This window comes from Penicillium cataractarum (assembly GCF_028827025.1).
Source record: "Penicillium cataractarum strain IBT 29864 chromosome Unknown utg000002l, whole genome shotgun sequence".
NCBI classification, from domain to species: domain Eukaryota; kingdom Fungi; phylum Ascomycota; class Eurotiomycetes; order Eurotiales; family Aspergillaceae; genus Penicillium; species Penicillium cataractarum.
Window position 1 is genome coordinate 520960 of NW_026622738.1, and position 13454 is coordinate 534413.

At 45.8% G+C, this 13454-nt stretch overlaps 6 protein-coding genes across 6 annotated transcripts; 4 read left to right on the plus strand and 2 right to left on the minus strand.

The window, feature by feature from the left end:
* Positions 1-301: 301 nt before the first annotated feature.
* Positions 302-1465, plus strand: N7496_002247 (uncharacterized protein; the record flags this gene model as incomplete). The annotated part of the gene is made up of 1 exon (XM_056695178.1): positions 302-1465. One exon carries the CDS (start codon positions 302-304, stop codon positions 1463-1465), a length of 1164 nt encoding a protein of 387 aa, XP_056557390.1.
* Positions 1466-2907: 1442 nt separating this feature from the next.
* N7496_002248 (uncharacterized protein) lies at positions 2908-4870 on the plus strand (the record flags this gene model as incomplete). The annotated part of the gene is made up of 8 exons (XM_056695179.1): positions 2908-3022; positions 3086-3222; positions 3270-3352; positions 3408-3505; positions 3581-3701; positions 3767-4199; positions 4278-4408; positions 4474-4870. The coding sequence occupies 8 exons, from the start codon at positions 2908-2910 to the stop codon at positions 4868-4870; spliced, it is 1515 nt and encodes a 504-aa protein (XP_056557391.1).
* A 656-nt stretch (positions 4871-5526) lies between these two features.
* N7496_002249 (glutamine synthetase catalytic domain-containing protein) lies at positions 5527-5847 on the minus strand (the record flags this gene model as incomplete). The annotated part of the gene is made up of 1 exon (XM_056695180.1): positions 5527-5847. One exon carries the CDS (start codon positions 5845-5847, stop codon positions 5527-5529), a length of 321 nt encoding a protein of 106 aa, XP_056557392.1.
* Positions 5848-5861: 14 nt separating this feature from the next.
* On the minus strand, positions 5862-6896 carry N7496_002250 (FluG family protein; the record flags this gene model as incomplete). The annotated part of the gene is made up of 1 exon (XM_056695181.1): positions 5862-6896. The coding sequence occupies one exon, from the start codon at positions 6894-6896 to the stop codon at positions 5862-5864; it is 1035 nt and encodes a 344-aa protein (XP_056557393.1).
* A 1066-nt stretch (positions 6897-7962) lies between these two features.
* On the plus strand, positions 7963-9334 carry N7496_002251 (aminotransferase class I/II-fold pyridoxal phosphate-dependent enzyme; the record flags this gene model as incomplete). Its single annotated transcript, XM_056695182.1, has 3 exons — positions 7963-8731; positions 8788-8930; positions 8984-9334. The coding sequence occupies 3 exons, from the start codon at positions 7963-7965 to the stop codon at positions 9332-9334; spliced, it is 1263 nt and encodes a 420-aa protein (XP_056557394.1).
* Positions 9335-10566: 1232 nt separating this feature from the next.
* Positions 10567-11889, plus strand: N7496_002252 (cytochrome P450; the record flags this gene model as incomplete). The annotated part of the gene is made up of 3 exons (XM_056695183.1): positions 10567-10614; positions 10667-11653; positions 11707-11889. 3 exons carry the CDS (start codon positions 10567-10569, stop codon positions 11887-11889), a joined length of 1218 nt encoding a protein of 405 aa, XP_056557395.1.
* Between the last annotated feature and the right edge of the window lie 1565 nt (positions 11890-13454).

The window sequence follows — 13454 nt, forward strand, 5'->3', positions numbered from 1 at the left end:
GGCACCGCCCTCTTTTCAAACGCTTAAGGTTATGGGATGGTTTCGTATTGTACACTTAGTTATCATGTATTGAATGCGGTTTCGGAGATTTTAGCGGACCATATTGCTCCACGTTGATCGTATGCAGCATTAAGTCACGTCCCTAGATAGTCATAGGCTGGACTTGGTCCTCCAAAACGCTGAGAACGTGTATATATATGTCCTGCCTCTCTCTGTTGCGTGCACAGGCTCAACCCAGTCATTTGACTCTCATATTGCCCCACTGTTCCCCCTCATACTGAAAAACTTCAAATCGCCACCAATGGGCTCCATCGCTACACAATACTACGGGAAATTCAACTATCTCCCTCGCGGGACAAAGCCGACCCCGGGGACTGGAGCGTATAGCCTACCTGCTCTTACAAATTTCCAAGCATCACCCAACTTGCCATTGACTGATATCCGCCCTTCCTTGGACCTCGGTGATTCTTCTCCATTCGAACTTTCGAAGCACGGTTTCACTGCTCGTCGTCAGGAGTCACGGCTTAATTCAGCCCCCTATGACCGTTCAAGTTGGAAAGATGAAAACTTGTTGAGATCAATCTATTTCCCTGAAGTCGAGGAGCTCCTGAAGCAGGTCACTGGCTGCAAGAAAGTTATACCCACGGGAGCTATTCTCCGAAGCAACCTATACGCAGAAGAGCCTGAACCCTCTGACGAAGAAGGGAAGAAAGAAGATGAGGAAATAACAATCTGCTGCCCTATCTACGGCAGTCGGCCCGACGCTGGTGTATCCACTGCTCCTAAAGTGCACCTCGACTTCACCCCACGAGGTGCGCGACGCCAAATTCGAAAGCAGCATCGCGACTTGGTGTCAGTGGCAGAGCCAGTAATCGAGGCAGAGAACAAGTTGCTTCGCTCTGGTGTCGACTGGGACAATCTCAAGGACCATTATAAGGGGAAGGCTGATGGAGAGGAGGGAATCCCTCGGTTTGCACTTTTCTCAGTCTGGCGTCCTCTGAAGACTGTCACTCGAGACCCTCTTGCTGTCGCGCCAACCCTGTCGTTCCCCAAATCTGATTACTCTCCGATGGAATATTATGACGTGTCATTCGACAAAGATATCCCTCCTCGCCTTGCTGAGATCATCGATACTGCCGCCCCCGAGGGTCAAACTAAGGATGGTGACAAACACAAAGCGGGAAAATATCGCACATGGGCCTATACCGCGCATGAACCGCTCGATACACAGGGCAAGGGACACAATTGGCACTTCATTTCTAACCAGCAACCTGACGAAGTTTTGATTATACAATTCTTCGACAACGAGACGGAAGCCACCCTCAGAGCCCCACAGGATCCTACAGACACCTCTCCCGAGCTTCCTGTGTGTGGTGCCATTCACAGTTCGTTTGAGCTCGATGGCCAAAACCAAGATGAAGAAGCAAGAGAGAGCTTGGAAGTCAGATGTACTGTATTCTGGTGAAGGTTGAAAATTGGCCGGCTCAGTCGTAGTTAGGATCCTATTGGGATCTGTTGAGTAGCTCTGCTATTACCAAATAAGAAGCACGTTGGCGATATTCTGAATGTGTTTCTTTTGCTTGCGTTAAGACACACTGGTCTCACAGTCTTCTTCCTGAATTGAGATGACCCCCAGGACATAATTATGGATGCTTATATGTATTTTTTCTCTGTAAGGCTTTAGGTCTGAATTTTGTAGACAAAAGGAAAACAATAGACCGAGCCGGATGGTAGTCCGGTTAACCTGATAATAGTAATTAGGACCATGGGGATTGAACATATATATGTCTACTGAGTGCCAATCAGATTCCTGGTCTGTAATCAGTCTTTGGAATACCGTGTCCGTAGGGGAACTACAGACATCAGTTAGCTATCCATTGGGGTATTTGAAAACATAATAGCAATGTGGCAATTATATGTCAGAAATGCAAGGCTACAGATGTATGTGCATGGACCTAGTAATTGGCACTTCCTTCTTTACTTCCACGTGAAGTCTTTGATTGATGCGCAGGCTGCAAGTCAGGGAATATTCCTCCTTGATGTTATCATTTTCCTCGAATAGTAATTACAGCAGATGGGTATATCAATATTCAAAATTGTGGTATGTTATCAAGCAACTACATATAATACGCTTGGTTCTCTTGATGTGAGCCGGTTTGGATCAGCTCTTCGCTTCCTTGGAGTAAATTGGGTGGCAACGAAAAGACTAGACGCCACACTCGAGTAAGTGGAGAACGGACAGTGAATCAGCTACTGTCTCTTACTCTTTTCAGCTTCCTTGCCTGTGAAGAGTTCCATCGGTTTCACACTCTCAGGTCTGTCAGCCAATCATGGGGCTTTTGCAGAGCTAGAGCGGCTGAACCTCGCCCACTTATGCATATTTGCTTCTTCCTTTCTCTGATCTCCCGTCACCCGAAATCCAAAAGTCAAGCCGTGACAAAAGTCTCCTTGCCCGTTTTTGTTTATACCTATCGTCCACGTTCTGGGATCAGATATTTTACGCGGCCGTTCAATATGCAAGTTGAAACCTCGCTACATAGTTGTTTTGGTAGCATGGTCAACTGATTGAATTCGGCAAGGGATGAAAATCCTGCGTCAATCTGTAGCCACACAAGAACTCTTAGCTTGGCAGACATCTTACCTGACTAATGATTGGCTGAGGACTCAATAGTGAGATATTATCTCCACAACTGTGCAGTAGTGTAACTCGATCTAGCTGAAAAAGTGATGAGTTCATCGTATAGAGTTTGCCTTCCTGCGTAAATGATAAGTAAACGACCTATAGCCCTCCTCTGAGATTTATCTTTGCATATGTTTTTGTTTTTGTCCTGTCTATTAACTGCAACTGAAAGTGTGGACTGAAAGTGTGGACTGAAAGTGTGGACTGAAAGTGTGGCATCGTTAAAGATGACCATCGGGGAGCGAAAGGCACTTCTCGACAGACCAGGACAAGATGAGGAGGCCCTCGCGGGGTCGGACAAGCTTCCGATCGGGAAACTGACGATGGGAGCCCTCTTGCTGGGTGAGTAGCTTTTGTGCGACGAAGGATACGAAATTTTCGACCGCTGAGATGTTGAAAATACAGCATGCTTTTTAGCAAATGCCGATGAAACTTTTGTTCTCAGCACAGGCAGCGATGTCGCGTCCGCTCTCAACGCATCGAGTTCCGCCTCATGGCTAATTACCGCTTACAATCTTGGATACACAGTTGGTTTGCCAGTAGTGAGTTCATTCTCCCTAAGACTTGAATAGTGGGCTAAACCGCGAAGTATGGACAAATATGTGAGTCCACAGGACCCAAAGGAGCCGTCCTCCTAGCGTTAGCCTTGTATGCAGCTGGCTGCATCTTGACGTACGTCCTTACTTCCTCATTTTTTATGTCCAATGGTTTACTGACGTAGCTGTAGCGGAGTTTCTGGCACGATAAACTATGCTATCGCTGGTCGTGTCATCACTGGATTTGGAGGTTCAGGCATGAACGAGCTCGTGTCCGTGCTCTTGAACAGTAAGTTCTTGCCCCGTTCTTGGTCCCAGCGTTTGAATCCAGTATAACCGAGGACAATAATTTGTTTGACAACAGATATCGATGACTTCCACAGAGTTGCGATGCTACGCTCTTATGTTACTACAGTCTCGTTAGTTGGAATTACTTGTGGCGCTCCCATTGGCGCGCTACTCACAAGCCAGATTGGATGGCAACTGTAAGACTCAGCATTCCTGATCTGCATCAAACTGGGTGACTGAATTATCTCTCGTTCTCCCCTAGGGCATTTATTATCCACGTCCCATTTGCATTGTTATGTATCGCGATAATCTCGCTCAAGCTTCACATTGATAAGCCCCGGTCGCTCATCACCACGGACCCCAAATATGGAACCATCGAGGAAACGATCGAAGAAACCAAGATCCAAGAAAGCGGGTCCAAGTCCAAGCCATTCGATATCGTGGGGCTCGGTTTACTAATAACGGCCATCGTTTGCTTACTCTGCTTTGTTCAACTCGCCGAGGCACAGGGGATGCAAAACCAGGTAATGGTTTTGGCCATCCTTGGGGGAACTTTCATCATATGCTCTGTGATATTCTGTGTTAACGAAGCCTATTGGACTCGTGACCCCCTGCTTCCCCTCTGCTTACTTCGTATAAGCAAGCTGGGGTTGAACTATGGTGCCCAATTTTTCATTGGTCTGGCGAGTTATGCTGTATGTGCCCTCTGATCACGTTGCTTATTATTAGGCCCTATGGGAATCGATTTCTAACCTGATATTCGACGCATACAGATGACACCCATGTTTTCGGACTACTGGGTGAATACTCGAGGAGTTTCAGCCGAAGAGGGAGCCATGTGTTGGGGACCAGTTACTCTTGGGTTTGCATTCAGCGCACTGGTCACCGGCAAACTTATACAAAGGTAGCGTCTGAATCGGACATGTACCAAATTTTCGCCTTATACTAACATCAAATTCAAACATATAGCACTCATATATATCTTCGATGGTCGGTAATTGGCCTCGCGATATCCATTTTTGGCTTTTTGCTCATCTTGGTCCGATGGACCGTATACCAGCCGCACATGTGGGAGATTTCGTATGGATTTCTAGCATGGCTCGGTATGGGAATGACGCTGTCTTCTCAATTTGTGGCATTGTCTGCCTCCAAGCCAGAGCAAAATGCCGCTACATCTGTCACCACTTATTACCTGGTACAGCAGGTTGGTTTTATGATGGGAATAACTCTCTCCAAGGCATTGATTTCAAGGGAGATTGAGCACCGTCTCATGTTTGCACTTCGAGATGAATCTGGACGAAATGAGGTCAGTATTGATGCCATGTCCAGAAGTTACGTTGTTACTCACATTCTGACATGCTGGTAGTTGATCAAACAAATAATGAGTCACCGACGGTCAATGAATTCTGTACCCCCGGCATTGAAAGAAACTGTACGGTTGATCTTCCAACAGAGTTATTACATACCCCCAGGTGAGAATTTCTACCCTCTTATGTCAGATTGTGAGTTCACTGATAAAAATGTTTCAACAAAGCTATTGGGGTCGGTTCCTTACTGCTGGCCCTCCTTATTGTTCTTAAACAAAGAGAAGTCAAGTCTGCATGATCTAGCGGAGTCGGGCAGCTGTTACAAGAGTCACAACCAGGAGCCCACTCTACTATCCCATCGGAGAAAATTTGATACGCTTCGGAATGAAAGGGCTACTCAACACACTCTAATCATTAGATGTTTTGTATGGAGTTTGCTCACCTAAAGATGAGACTTTGCTGGACGGGAAATTTTTATTAGCCTAATGTGCCTTAACAGGGAAATTTCGAGATTATGATTAAAATGTATAGAAAGTAGTTAATGCTCTAAGGTTTATCGTCATACACGGCTGCACCCGATATGACTTGTTTTACTGTTGCCACCGTGAAAGTCGCATTTAAGTATGGGTGTAGATATTTAGGTTATTTTGAGGATCCAAAGGTGAAGAATTTGTGACAAACTCCCATTCATCAACTTTGAACGATCCCACATCGACTAGTAGTTCTCTAGTAGCATCCTCCGCTGACTGTTGGAATCCATTTCGTTTAGCTGCCGATTCCACTCGCTTGCAACACTAATGTATGTGGCTGTGTATTCCTCGCCAAGAATCTTCCGAAGCACTTTATTTTCAACCAGGTACCCAATACTTTCCTGCAGATTTCGAGGAACTGGGCGGATATTGAGCTTGGCCCGTTGCTCTTCCGACATATATGCCGGGGAAGTTTGACAGTCCCCTGCAGTAAGTGGCTGGCCTTTGTTCAGACCATCGATGCCTGCAGCAAGGATAGCGGCAAGAGAAGTGTATGGGTTTGCCATGCCACAGTGTAGTTTCAGCTCGAATCGATTGTTCGCAACTCGTCGTAATGGTGTTTCTTTATTCTCCCAACCCCAACTGATGTACTCCCCCCACTCCAGATTCCAGTGGCCACCCTCTCATAACAGATATCCAACGGAAGACAAAAAGCCATCAAAGATGGAAAATGGTTGATAATTCCGGCAAAGAATGGGTCCGTGTGCTCGGGCTCCGAGGAAATCGAGGAGTTCACGGAGAGGTGCAAGTGCGCTCCTGAGCCACCATGCTCAGGAAATGGACGGGGATGCATTGTGGCGCGGTATCCATGGTCATCTGCTATGGTGGAGATAATCTCGCGAGCCCTCATCAGAGTATCAACAGCTTCCAGCGGAGATCTAGGAGGGAGCACAAATTCCCACTGTCCCGGTGTCATTTCCGCATGATATTGCTCAAGCAAGATTTGTTCCTCGTTCAATGTCCTGACAATCGATTCCACCATAGACAAGATGGGCCGCATACCAGATATCATGCCACATAGCTTGTGACTTGAAATGGGATCTTTACCGTCCTTGTCTTCGTTCTTGAAGAAGATGACCTCGATTTCATACCCGACTAGAATATCAAAGCCGTGTAAATGAGACAAAATGTCAGATAAATTGACCAATTTCGAACGCAGGCACTCTGGTCGTGGAATTTGATTTTCATTGACAATATTTGCAAGAATTTGAACCCGTGAGCTCTCGCGAGCGGGGACGAAGGCAGTAGAGATATCTGGGGCCAGATACATCGTACCAGTAGGGGCTGCTTCCCCGGTAACATGGTCATTCCGTAGAAGATGAAGATGGGCAGACGAGAGGCTCAGGTTTCGGTTTTCCTCTATCATCTTAGAGAAATATGACACGGGTATCATTCTCATTCGAGTAGACCCCTCGACAAGCAAGAACTGTAGCCATACAAACTCGACCTCCCGATTGTGGGCAAGAACCGCTTTCCATTTTGCAACGTTCAATTGAGAGAGAGTGGAATCATCTTGAGGACGGAAGCTGAACTCAAACTGTTCCGTGTCGCCCATGGTGAATGTATGTACGTGATAAAGCTTTGGGGAAACAGCGGGGACGTGATAGAGGATGGGATATCGAGGATTGAAGAGGTGGGATACATGACATGACGGACTATTTTTTTCTGTGTAGAAGGACAAATGTAGTTACGAGTACCGGTAGCCTGTCTACAATTTTGGAATGGATAAATATGAGCGTAGTCTAGGCTGGATACTCCGTACAGCTACCCCGCTCATCACTGTCAGGCAAGTGGATCAGCGTGCAGATAAACAAGATTGTTACGAATTTTTGCAAGAAATGTAAATTACGATCGTAACTTTCAGACTTACAATTTCGTCAATTACTGGCCCCGCACGCAGGTCTGATCCAAGTTCCACCTCGGCCTAATTTTAGCCACATCGGAGGGGTACGCATGTTATTGAATGTTTCGATCAAAAACACAGGAGACGATTGGGTTATTTTAGGAAGTACATAGAGTGAGCTTAGGGACCAATGAGATCCACTCCTTGTCTGAAAGAGATTGTTCATAAGCGAGACAAAGTACGAAATTGGAGTTTGCCGATGGTAACACAAATAAAGTCAACCTTCTAGCGCCTTGTCTAGATTAGCGTCACTCACCGCTATTTCATATCTGGCTCCGGAGGAGGCGTCAAATACTGGCACTGGATAAGATCTGAGCTTTGTGGGAGATGCCCTCTCGAATGAATGTCAACTAATATACTGTACTAGCACGATGACAGGTACAACATGACTCAAGATTCGTCATGTATGGTACAACTTTCGCGGTTTTGAAAGAGGGAAAAATCCGAAAATCATTAATCCAAAAAATATAATAAAAATGAAGAAAATGTCGAAAAATTAAAAGACCAAAAGAGACGGGGAAAAGCATGTTCTGCAGCACTTGGAAGAAACATAGAAGGCCGGAAAATACCTTTCCACAATAAGTGGGTTTGGTTCTGGTTCCTGATATGGTCTGGGTATAAGTACGAGGAAAGAAATTCTTTCATTTACCTGCCATAAGACATCAAACGACAACTTCAAGTCTTTAACCTTTCTTTTGTCCCTCGGAAGATTTTCAATATGGTGTTTTTCCCTGAGGCCCTCCAACAAAGTCTCGAAGAGGCAATTGAGAAGCGGCGACAGATACGCCGACTTTGGACCCTTCGCCCTCCTGAGTTTTACGCCAATGGCGTTAATTTCATTTCAAATGATTTCCTATCTTTGAATTCAGGTGTGCACCGTGAAGCGGTCTTGGAAGAAATCGCGCGATACCCCAATTTCAAGGTTGGTGCTGCTGCCAGCCGAGTCGCGGATGGAAGCTCGGAGTACACCTTCGAACTTGAGCGGTGGCTCGCAGACTTTCACAACGCAGAGTCCTGCCTATTATTCAACTCCGGATTTGATGCCAATGTTGCCATTTTCAGCATTCTTCCTCGTCCGACTGATATCATTGTCCATGATAGTGAGATCCACGCTAGTGTTCACACTGGTATGCGTGCTAGCCGTGCCTCGCTGATCAAGTCTTTCTCCCACAATGATCCTCAGTCATTGAAGAAAGTACTTCTCGAACTTCTTGAAAATGACTCCGCAGTAGCAAAGGGGGAGAAGACGGTTTTTGTTGCAATTGAGTCCATTTACAGTATGGACGGTGATATCGCTCCAGCGGCCAAAATTGTCCAGGTTGTCAAAGAGTGTTTGCCTTTAAAGAACGCGGTTATGGTTGTAGACGAGGCTCACTCAAATGGCATCATGGGCCCTCGGGGAAGCGGGTTCATTTGTCACCATGGACTCGAGAGTGAGTTCGCTATTCGGTTGCATACCTTTGGGAAAGGTATCAATGCTACTGGGGGTGAGTCAACAAATAGTCTGTCCAAACACAAAGATATCAAGACTGATCTTCTATAGCCGCGGTCCTCTGTCCTCCCTTGTTCAAGGAGACGCTGGTGAACTACGCACGTAATTTCATCTTCACAACTGGTCCAGCCTTCCTCACCATGGCCACTGTCAAAGCATCCTACAATGTTATCAGCAGTGAAGAAGGAGAAGAAGTAGGTCATTCGACAGTTCCTTGCATTTTTAACTTTCTAATAAATTCCTACAGAGAAGGCAAAGGCTGCAGGCTCGCATCCGGCAGTTCTATCGTTGCCTCACTGAGCACCACCTTTGGGGCGCTGCTTGTAAAACTGGCCGAGTGAGAGTCCTTGCTGCTGAATCTTGGAAAGATATGGAATTCATTTCGCCCATCATTCCTATGTTAACAAAGGTGGGCCTTTCTCACAGCTTGGAGGATAGACTTGCTGGCTGTGGCTATTTCTCTCTGGAAGTCGGATATCCTGTTGTTGCAAAGGAAAAGGAGCGAGTGAGAGTGATCATACATGCCGATAATAGTGAGCATGAAGTCGATGGTCTCGTAGATGCCATATTGAACTGGGCGGCGGACCTCCCTAACTAAATTAGATTGAGATTTAGGCAATGGATTTTACTCTACGTCGATGTTAAGCTTTGCAGAAGTCAACACTCAAATCACCCCCAAAGCAAGGTTGGGAAGCTTAAGTACAAAGATTATTCAGTGGAAGTTGCTGCAGTAGAACCGTTTTTACAGATCAGAATTGTCTGGGAAAAGGACAGGAAATACCTTCGAGGATTAACAGCACATGACCCCGTATAGCATGCACGAAATGGCATTTTATCTCTCTAACACTGAGAATAAGCCTGCTGGATAATTCATGCGCAAGCTAATAGGATTGTCGTTGGGTTGGGATAATTCCGTGTCCCCCAAGTACAAGTAATAACAACGGACAATGGATACTTGCAAACCTAAAGCACCTGAGTGGGTAAATGCCCATCTATTGACCCAGGAAATAAGTTGCTACGTGGCAATATACAGCTCGAAGCTTAAGAAGAGGAGAAGCAGAGGATGCATGAGACAGGTCTCCACTGGCGGACTATACCACCTGCAGCTGCGTGACATGGCGTCTAGCTCACGGATAATTTCCGTGCATAAATAGCCCTTTACATTGGTGCAGAACGTGAATACCAATTGTCAGTATTACACTAGTATGTAAAAGATCGGTTTCAGGCTGAGGAAAAATCAAGCTAATTATTGTACATGCATTCTTTAATTTTGGTGGTGGTGGCTTCTCCAAGATTCCAGAGGCCCGGGCCCCGTGCGGGCGTCTTTTGACCGCCAGAGAGAAGATTCAAATCCAAGGTTACAGAGTGGCTATAATTTTTAGTCTGCTGATGTGGTTCCCGAATGCACATTATGTAACTTTCTCCATGTGGTATAAATAAAACGTGTTTGAGCACACAGACATTTCTCACATCAACTACTACCTAACCGCGATGGAGTTGGCAACTATGACGGCCCAAGGTTTTTATGAAGGCAACGAAACATTGACTCTGGTCATATTGAGTGTCGTTTTATTATTCAGTTTCTGCATTATAAAACTGATAAAGCACCATCGAGATCCTTTGAAAGATATCCCTGGTCCGTTTTGGGCGAGATATACCCGACTATGGTATCTTATTGAAATGCTCAACTGCCATTCACGGGACACAATAGCGAGGCTTCATCAAAAGCATGGTGAGATGGCTTGTCGACCATTCATTGATATGAATATCGTCTTACAGTTTTTAGGTCCTGTGGTGCGGATTGGACCAAATCAATTTAGTATCTCCGACATGGATGTCGCAAGAGAGGTTTACGGGCCTCGTACATTGTTTGAAAAGGTTAGTCGATTCCTACTCTATGTTGACTCCATGCTGATTAGCTGGCACTCAGTCCGATTTCTATGTTTCCTTCACCAATCCCGGCGGCAAAACTCTAGTATCAATGCGGAACAACAAGAACCACCGAGACTTGCGCCGAAAGTTTCAACACTCATTTTCCATGTCTCAGGTGGTGAAAATGGAATACCTTATTGATCAGTCGCTTGAAATCCTGTTCAAGAAGCTGAACGAGCTTGCTGATTATGGAGAGGTTTCCGATCTACTGCATTGGCTGAAGCTCTGGAGCATGGACAACAGCTCATTGCTTATCTTTGGAGAAAGTTTCGGTTGCGTGGAAAATGACGCCGATATTAATGGACTTCTCCAGCTTACGAGAGCCAGCACTTTCTATGCCAGTGTGGTGGGAATTATTTCAGAGTGGCATAGAGTTCTCTGGAACTATGTTCCTTCATACATAATGAGCGAGAAGGAGGTTCGTTCATTTGCCGAGAAACAAATCGCAGAAAAGGAGGCGGCCAATGACTCAACCAGAGGAGCTTGCTTTTTGGATACTTGGTTTCAACAGAAGGAAGCCGAGAAGATGGACAAAACTGAAGTCCGCATCGGAATTGGAGGCGCTTTGGGGGGCACTGAGCTCACCCCTTCATTCATGTGCCAAGCAATGTATCATGTGTACCAGGAGCCCGCCGTCCTTCAGCGATTGCGAGATGAAATTGACCCACGAGTGATCAAGTCAAATGCTAGTTCCCATAGCATCCTACCCCATGAAGCCATACCAGAGATGCCCTATCTACAGGCCGTTCTCAAAGAGATCATGAGACTGTGGCCAGTGGCCGGTGTTACATTCCCTCGCGTGGTTCCTGAAGGAGGGGCAACCCTGGCAGGCTATCAATTCCGTGCCGGACAAGTGATTGGTATCAATTACTGGGTGGCATCTCGCAACCCGGAATACTTTGGTGCGGACGCAGGCAAGTTTCGACCTGAGCGGTGGCTTGACGATCCAGATGAGGCAAAAAGAGCCAACTACTATAGTATACCGGTAAGGTTTCTCCAAAATTTGCAATTGACGGAATACTAATGTTCAGTTTATAGTTCAGTTTGGGAAGTAGAGAGTGTATAGGCAAGCATCTTGCTACGCTGATGGTTCTCAAGGCTTTGGCATTGGTCTTCTATTCATATGACATTAACACCCTCCCTGATAATTTGGAGCTATGGAATGACCATGTTGCCAAAGTGGAGGACTTCAGAGGTCTAGTGAAGCGACGACAGCTTTAAAGATCAAAGTGTCTCTGCTACCCTTCCCCCGTCATACGGAAAGAGAGATTCCCCTGTGTGACTATGCTTCATATTTTCTGGATGATCAAGCATAAAACACTGTTGGAGCAAGCCCCAGGCTTTGCAGATCTCGAACAAACTTTGATTACTTATTCAGACATATTCAAACATTTGATGAGCTCAGGTATTGGAACTTTGGGAGCCATGCTGCCGAATCCCCGCAGTACCTGTCCCTTCTCATATAGAATAGTCGGTACACATATCCATAGATATTGTTGAGATTGAAGAGATAGCATGGAGCAAGAGATTCATAAACAGAAATTAGTTCAAGGCGACGTTCGTCTCGACTACGAATGACTCTCTTCCTCAGGCTTGTTGTTCAGACGTAAGCTATGCGCCCCGAATATTCTGTCCAAGGCTCAAAAACATGAATTTGGCCCGTTCACTGTATTTCTGAGTTTGATTTGAAATTAGTTACAAAACGAACCGAAACCATAGTTGCTTGAGATAAACGCAGCTTTTGCAGTGGAGTATCCTTAAGTCGTATATGCCTCGACTTGTGACCGTATGGCGAACATGTACATAGCGTCTCCCAGGCATCAACATAGTTATTGTAACTATGCATTTTAAGATATTACTAAGATACCTAGGATACTGCCTACTTATGATCAAGCACTCCACAACACTCCGTCCAGCCAATCGCGCAGTAACTATTTTGTATGCGGGATTATCATGAGATAATGAGCGCGAACAGCACATCATGGCAAACTTTTCGATCCGCATGGTTTCATTTCAAGAAAACAAATATTTTCACCTGTCACTCCTTCAGCCAGCCAACGCAGAAACGCAACAATGGATGGAACATGAGTGGCTTAGGACTGTGGATAATCGGAGAATTCTGCAGGCCCAAATGAAGAGATGCATCGCGGATGCACGCCCTGGAGAAGATCCCTGAGCCTAGATAATCCAATGTATGGAAAAGGCAAAATACAAGACTAGCTGTTATTAAGTTTGAATATCCAGCTGTATTATGCAAGCTGCAAGAGCATGGGGCATTAGAGCTCAAGGAGGCAAAGGATGTATTTGTTAAAACAATACAAATATTCCGCCAAGTTACACAGCTGTGGGGGGCCATGTACTCACGTTACAGTACCTAACATCGGATGCATTACAGTACAGTACCCCGTAGACACCATTGTTCTGAAACTTTAATTTCAATATCAATCTGCAACATCGCACAATTCATTGTATCTTCTATCATCTCCCCAGGAATCCCTGAGAATTTCCAAAATAAAAAATTTCATTCGCGGTATGGGTTTACATGGCGGTGTGTATAGACATGACCTGGGTTCCCCACTAGTCTTCGGTGGCCTGCGGTCGATCTCGAGTACCGAATTTGTTCAATTCAACATTTTATGGATATGCTTGCCGTGCAGATGGCATCTAGGAAGGTACCAAAAGCAAGCCTAGTCCAGAGGTTGGATTGCCACATGTTTCGAATACTCAGCAGGCTACACGGGAATATGGCGGGGCGGTAGCCCGCACGTTGCTGTGTGTGGATCTCA